Genomic DNA, 7,585 nt, shown 5'->3' on the forward strand with positions numbered 1-7,585 from the left:
AGAAAAGAAAAGAAAAGAAAAGAAAAGAAAAGAAAAGAAAAGAAAAGAAAAGAAAAGAAAAGAAAAGAAAAGAAAAGAAAAGAAAAGAAAAGAAAAGAAAAGAAAAGAAAAGAAAAGAAAAGAAAAGAAAAGAAAAGAAAAGAAAAGAAAAGAAAAGAAAAGAAAAGAAAAGAAAAGAAAAGAAAAGAAAAGAAAAGAAAAGAAAAGAAAAGAAAAGAAAAGAAAAGAAAGCCTAAAAAACAGAAAGAAAGATGTTATTCATTCCCAGGCTTTTGGTGCTGTCTCAGTACAACTATCTGCGGACACTGAAAGGTGTAAATGGAGGAACTGATCTGCATTAAAGACCGTGTCTTCTGGATGGCTATTTTGATCCCAGCTCAGGTTCCTAATCCCATGCACTGAATGGCTTCACACAGTTGTTCCAGTTAGCTGAGGGACAGGAACGACTGGGAGGGCATAGGAGTTGCTTAAACTAGTATTGCTGCTAAAATATGTAGTTAGGTGTCAGATAGGCTCTACCCATGCTCTAGGCACATAAGGCACACTGATTTGAGATGTCAATTATATGGCACTATGAACACTGCATAAATATCCCCTATCTGAATAAATGTTTGGCAAGGAAAATTAATTTTCACTGATCTTGCTGCAGAACCAGAATGACTAAGGGAGGAAGACCTGGATTCTGTATATCTTCCTTCAACTGTGAACGGAATTGCTACTAAAACCTAGTCTTAGCTCTGCATAGCCATGGTAAGGAAAAAAAAAAAAGTAGAATTGTGTCCTGCAGGGCATAATTTCAAGGTAAGCGTGTGAAGAGTAAGAGTCTCTTGAGCTAGCCAACCTTACTGGTGGTACCTACTTGAAGATTCCAGTCTGGATTTATGAGTCTGCCATTTAGTATACTGAATGCCTATACTGGAGACACACAACATGAAACCACCAACTGTGCCATTACCAGCAGAACAATCCAGCACATTTAATCACAGGAGCATACAGCGAGACAACAGGAAATATGATTTCTCAAAAGAACATTATGCCAAACACGTGTAAAGTATCCTTGGTTATTGCTCAGCAAACTTTTTACATCAGTACCCACCAAGTGCCATATGGAGAAGATGAGGCTATTAATGGTGTTATTATTAGCAGGTCCCAAATTCGTGTTTAGATTCACAATGTGTTGATTTTGTGCTGATTTAGCATTTTCATTTGCTTTATGAAAAAGGCCTTAAAATTCCCAAAACTTTCTCTAGAAAAATATGTTCCATGTGATGAAAAATATCCTTCCTGCCAAACATTTACACCCAGCAAGATTCTCTGTGCTGCACTACAACTACCGTTAGCCAACCTCCAAAACTTTTAGGCAAAACCAGGAGAAAACACTTGAAGATCTCACAGCTGCAGACACAGGCATGTTAAACATGTATAAGTTTAAGAATGCAGCAGTGTGAGACTCCAAAGGGCCACATGAGGACATACCTTTTCCTCAAATAAAGCTAAAGGAGTTCTGAGAAGTGAAGAACCATAACTGTTCATTTTTCAACCTGCCTTTGACTGTATTAGATGTTCTGAGTTTAGGCACATGCAAACACTAGAAGGTATGAAGAATGTCCTCTCCTAATCAATGCGATGGCGGAAACTGGAGAAGGTGCAGCGAACAGCTGCAAAACTGACTCAGAAAAGGGAAAAAGCTTTGGAAGGCCCGTCTGGTTAGCTTGTCCAGATGATTACAATTATGGGATAGCACAGTTGGGGCTATCATCTCTTCACCAGTATAGAATAGTAGATACTACGCAATGCTTGCTTGCAAGGTAAAGCACAAACAAGAACCAGTGGTTGGATATTAAAGCAGAAACATTTCAAATAAGAGTAATCCACTGATGTTTTAATAGAGGGAGTGATTAATTACAGGAGAAACTAATCCATTAGTGGTGCTGAGTCCAGCATTGCATGTCTTTAGATGAGGACTAAATGTTTTTCTATCAAATAGCCTGTGTTTGACTAAAAACTACTGGCCTTAATGTAAAGGTCATTAGAGGAAAGGCTACTGTCTGTCTGAACGTGAGCTTCAAGAAGGATTTTTCCTTCCAGACGACAGTGGAATTTCTCTCATTTTTTTCTAACATTTCTAACATCCTGCTATCTATACAGGATGATGGCACCCCTAAAGGCTTCTACTTGGTTTTTTTTTTTCTCTCAGCCAGATTAAACATTACTGGGTATTTTTCCATGCTGTAATTAAAAATCAGAAATTCTTGTACTTACTGTTCTTGCAGTTCTCTCCAGAGTAGCCCACTGGACAACTACATGAGAGAAAAAAGGGGAAAGAAAGAAAAGAAAGATCATGTCATTAAGCAGATGATCACAAAACAATAGTATATTTCCACCTTTTATCAGCAATTTCTCTGCAAGGTGCGTTCATTACAGGTTTCCTCTTTAATGCTATCTTAATATTGAATTGTTTAGTTTCATTGTTAGAGTAAAACAATCTGAGATTTTTAGAATGATTGGTGAGCTGGGCACTCAAAGTTTCAGATTCTCAGCCTGAAAAATGTTAAAAGGGCCTAATCTCTCCAAAGAACTAAGCCCTACACCTCTGAGCCAGTTGGAATTGCTACCCACTGTCTTTATCAAAAGCCTCAATATAAGGTCTGTAATGACTGGCAGCTCTTTATCTTCCTCCCATACTAGTTTTTTATATTTAAAATATTTTGACTTTACAGTAAAAAGTGTTCAGTGTGTAGCAGCAATAACTACAAAAAGAGCTGAATTAATGGATATGGGGAGTAAGGTCCCTCTGTTTATCCATGGCAGCAGAGCACAACCAGTCACCAACTCAGCTTCACCAGCAAACACCACGGCTCTGTTCTGATCCTGAGCTGACAGAAATACCCGCAGAGGGAAAACCAAGACAAAATAACATAGGTCTGAAAGTTATCAGGAAACAGAGTCCCCAGCTGATATCAGTGGAAACTTTTCAGGGATTTGAGGCAAGTCTTGCTCTAACGCCTGTTGCATACTAAACGCTTCAGCATACCAGTTCCCATGGCTCAATTACTCTGAGGAAATAGTTTATGTTTATGTGGGCAACCCACAAAATAAGCGTGAAGTAGTTTATCCTCTCCACTGACTCACAGATGATCTTGGATCTCCTTGACTTTCCTCTGAGGTATTATGAGTGCACACCAATGGCTAATGCCAAGCAGTTAAAATGCCATAACTTGTGACACCATGGGAATTTGTCCGCCTGCTAGCCACCTTAGGCACCTCTCTGATTCACATAGCTGCAGGCTGTTCTAGATTGAGGGTGACCCTGTGTTAGATGTTCTTCTCCCCTATCTTTGCCTAGAATACAGGAACACAAGAAAAAGCTGAGTACTCACGACACACATTTATCATTCTTATTTTCAAAGTTAGGCATGCATTTGCATGTTGGAGTCCCTTTTTCTTTTGCACAGTACTTGTTTTCTTCTGCAGAACAGTTTTTATTGCAATCTGTATTTTTCAGAGGGAAAAAATATGGAGTGAATTGAAGATAGCCCCAAAAAGATCAGCATTGGAGAAAATTCCGCCCCCTCTTTTTTTTTTTATTGCACTGTAAATACACACAACTTTATTGTGCTTCAAAGCACCAGAATGGCTTTTTTTAGGGCTATACCTATGTAGAACAGAAACTGAAATACAAAATCACAAAATTAAAAGTAAACGGTCTTTGTTTAAACCATCCAGCTTCATCAGAATGGAAATCTGGCTAGGCTGCATCTTACATAGGCAAGCAATGACCTGCAGTTTGATCTCACAGCAGATGATTTGTATTGCCACTGATCTAAAACTGGATCAGATTAGACAGGTTAGGGGCCACAGAAGCCTACACTGGATCACATCTCACTGGCCTTTATTGTAGCCAGCTTTCATGATCTTATCATGAGTGTGTGCAATATTTGTTGTTTTTCTTAAAATCTCATATCTTAGACTTTTTTTCTGTGGTGTGAAAATTTTAGTTTTCATAAGAAGAAAATAAGGTACATCTCAGGGCTGTGGAGTATAGCTAAAAACATAAATAGAGTACTCATTAAGAGATTCAAAAGCAACAAGCAAATAAAACCCCAACAACTAACAGTTCCTAAAAATCACGTAAACCATTCTTCCCACAAAAACCAGTCTAAACACAGGTAATGCAATCCTAGAACTACCAACAAGGGCCAGAGCTCTAACAGATCGTTGTAGTGCATCGTGAGACTTCCAGTTCTGTCAGCATCCCCATAGCTGCCTCCAGGTAGCATGTAGAATTTATTCCCAAAATATGTCCTAGCAGAGAAGGCTGTGAATATAGGAGTCAATTTGTTCCATCCTTTACCTATTTAGGTTTCAATTCTTACCAAGAGTTTAACAATGCATTTAAAGAGTTGATCACTCACTGGTTTCAGTGATAATTTTCTCAGGCTTTAGTAGTTTATTCTACTGGAATAGAATTAGGGATGTGTTTAAAGTGAAACGTGAGAATGAGTTTCTATGGCTTTCTTAATAAGACACACATTCCCTGATTTTTAGAGATCGGCACATTTGCAGACCGCCTTTTTCAAAAAGGGACTGAGACAGGGAATAACCAGGTCAGCCTTTCAGGGACAGATAAAATAGCAAGGTTCTTACCTGAACAAGAACGATCATCCCATTCTGTCTTTGAGAAATCACTTTTGCATATGCATTTTGGAAACACATTTTCTTCGCAGGATGTGGTTTGGGTATCACAATTAAAAACAGCACAATAGGTTGTTTCTTTAAAAGAGAAACAGCCAGGAAGCAAACTGAGTACTAATAATATCATTTCATAGAAAGCGGTGTACTTGCTCAGTAAATCATAAAGCAATTATTTAGCAATTCTGAAAAAAACCTTTTTTGGGGACATTGGTGCTGCAGGCATTTGGACCAGCCCTTTCTTTTCCCTTGCTCTTTACCAGTTAAGGTCCTGTTTCCATCCCACCTTCTGACCTTCTGTTTCTCAGCCTCCTACAATTGCCTCCAAACCTTCCTGCCCCCCAGTCCATGAAGAGGGAAATTCTACCCATAAGTTCATATTCTGAACACTGACTTTCTGACTCACCTTAAAAAAACTACAGAAAAACCCCAGCACTATTCCCTTAGTTTTTTCTACAACTGAACTGTGAGGCCCAGATCCCATACAGTTCTACATAGATGTAAATGTTTATGGGCATGCAGCTCATTTCATGAGCAATATTAGTATGCTGTTTGCCCAGCATGTTGCTCTTTAGATCCATGTCCCAGTGGTGGCAATGGTTTACAAAGCTCAGCGGGTGGCATGCAGTGGATGAGATGTGATTACACTGGTGCTTTGTTAGCGCTCAGGTTTTTTCTATTTCCCCCTCACGTTTAGGACTAGCACACAGGAAATGTCATGGTTGAGGTGGATACAGTCACCTTCAAAGACCAAACTCAGGCTATAAGCCATGAAATGGACTCCTTTAATTATTAGCTATGCCTTTTGTGAAAACTGATTTCAAAATAGAAGCATATTAAAAAAAAGAGAAAAAGATCCATATTTTATTTAGAAAATCGTTCTCCAAGTATTAGACTTTTAGTAATGCAAGACTTTACTGGTTTAGGCCAATGAATCACTTAGCTTAGTAGCTAATCAGTGAGGCCTCATTTCAATTACCATGTTTAATTATGGAAGAAGAAGTCTAAAGAGAGTTTCATCCTGTTTTGCCAGTAAAATACTGGCTTATTCTCAGAAGCACAATATATGTCTGTATATATTTTGTCCTGATTTTTCCAGCCATTTAACACTCAGCAGGTTAAAATCAACATGCCATTGCATACTTGGGAATAAGTATTGTCTTTCTTTTCTTTACACAGGAAGTAGAAAGCCTTAATACAACAAAAAAGCCCAGCACTGAATGGTTGAGTCTTCAAAATTACCTAAGATTGAACATTCAGCTCCTTAAAATCAACAAGGCTTATGCTCTGATGGGCTTTGCTGCACACAGAAATGTTCTAAACAGCTTTGAAGATAGGAACCTCTGTTTCTACCAATTATTTACTTCCACAGTAAGGAATTACATACCTTTGTACCCAGAGAAAAAAGGCCATTTTTTTCCTGCATTTTTTATTGCAGAACCAACTGCCACTTCATTTACAACTGAGTTCTCTATAAACAGGTTTGTCACCGTTACATTCAGCGGAAAAGAAGCTTGTCCTTTTAGAGTTCTGAAAAGTACAGATAGCATAATTTTAAAGTCTCATATAATCCATATGGATAGCAGGCTAGATGCAAAGACAAGAGAAGATTTCTGCCGAACCTCCCTCTCTCCCCTAGCTTCTTTCATCCCACAATGTAGGCAGTTGCTAAGACACCCAAAAATGAGTTCAAGTCTTGCTTAGGAATACATTAATGGCCATCTTTTCAGTAGATCCAGATGTAAATAGGTAGCTGGTAAGCAAAGGCTGTTGGATTTAATGGTAACAACATCACTCCTTTGTGTGCTGTTGGCACACAACTGATATTTTTTTACTGGGCTAACCTCAAGCCAGCTGCACTGTGGAAGACCTCATCTGTTAGACCCTAACGTTTACATGCTCGCATCAGCCTGTGGTGTCATCCAGGCATGACACCATCCTGAAGCATGGTGACGATAATTCAGAGTATGACTGCAATGAATTCAGAAGGGTCTGTTTGCAATGTAGAGGTATCTATGCTTATTTTATGCTAGCTGGGTTGGGTTCAGCTGGACAGCAATGTCCCTGGGGTGAGATGGAGAACAGCAGTGACTACCTGTTCTTCAGCTGAACTTTGTGCTGCTGGGATATGCACACAAAATACCTTTAAGTGGTAGATTGCTGTAGCGCCTTAGGATGTTACTGTGCCCCATGTGTTTGTCACAACCACTCTGCTGGAAGTTACTGCCTCACAACTCCGCTAGAACAACAGTCTGCTTAACTGCTTAATCCATGGCGTTTGCTGAAAGGGTTTACACTGCTGTGTGTGCTAGCATGCCAGGTTTTGCTTGATGTGGGTTAGGGAGCGCTCACAGAGAAGCTGGCAGAGTTCTGGGGACATTAACCTGTAACAGATGGGGATGGGAAGAGAGGGACATCTTACAGTGTCCGCCTAGATCAGCAAAGGACCTATGCCCACAGCTACAGTCACCACAGCCCATTCAATAACATCTTTGCTCAGTGTCCTGGTTTCCGCTGGGATAGAGTTAATTTCCTTCCTAGTAGCTGGTACAGTGCTGTGTGTTGGATTTAGGACTAGAACAAAGTTGATAACACACCGATGTTTTAGTTGTTGCTAAGCAGTGCTTACACTAGTCAAGGACTTTTCAGCTTCCCATGCTCTACCGACTGAGAAGGCTGGAGGTGCACGAGAAGCTGGGAGGGGGCACAGCCAGGACAGCTGACCCAACCTGGCCAAAGGGACATTCCATACCATGGGACGTCATGCTCAGTACGTGAACTGGGGAAAGCTGGCCGGGGGGGAGCCGCTGCTCGGGGACTGGCTGGGCACTGGTTGGCAGGTGGTGAGCAGTTGCATTGTGCATCACTTGCTTTGTATATTATCAATTTATTT

The 7,585-nt window shown here is 40.0% G+C and overlaps 1 protein-coding gene across 1 annotated transcript in view; it reads right to left on the reverse strand.

Moving 5' to 3' along the window:
* The window catches only part of MUC13 (mucin 13, cell surface associated), a gene marked incomplete at its 5' end in the record, with an annotated part of 14,741 nt that overhangs the window by 3,289 nt on the left and 3,867 nt on the right, over positions 1 to 7,585 (reverse strand). The window contains 4 exons of the mRNA XM_019470920.1: positions 2,263 to 2,300; positions 3,381 to 3,492; positions 4,648 to 4,773; positions 5,384 to 5,391. Of these exons, the coding sequence (XP_019326465.1) occupies positions 2,263 to 2,300; positions 3,381 to 3,492; positions 4,648 to 4,773; positions 5,384 to 5,391 (284 nt within the window). The remainder of the gene's footprint in view (positions 1 to 2,262; positions 2,301 to 3,380; positions 3,493 to 4,647; positions 4,774 to 5,383; positions 5,392 to 7,585) is intronic.

The sequence above is a fragment of the Aptenodytes forsteri genome, unplaced genomic scaffold (assembly GCF_000699145.1).
Source record: "Aptenodytes forsteri isolate BGI_AS27 unplaced genomic scaffold, ASM69914v1 Scaffold255, whole genome shotgun sequence".
Taxonomy (NCBI): Eukaryota; Metazoa; Chordata; class Aves; order Sphenisciformes; family Spheniscidae; genus Aptenodytes; species Aptenodytes forsteri.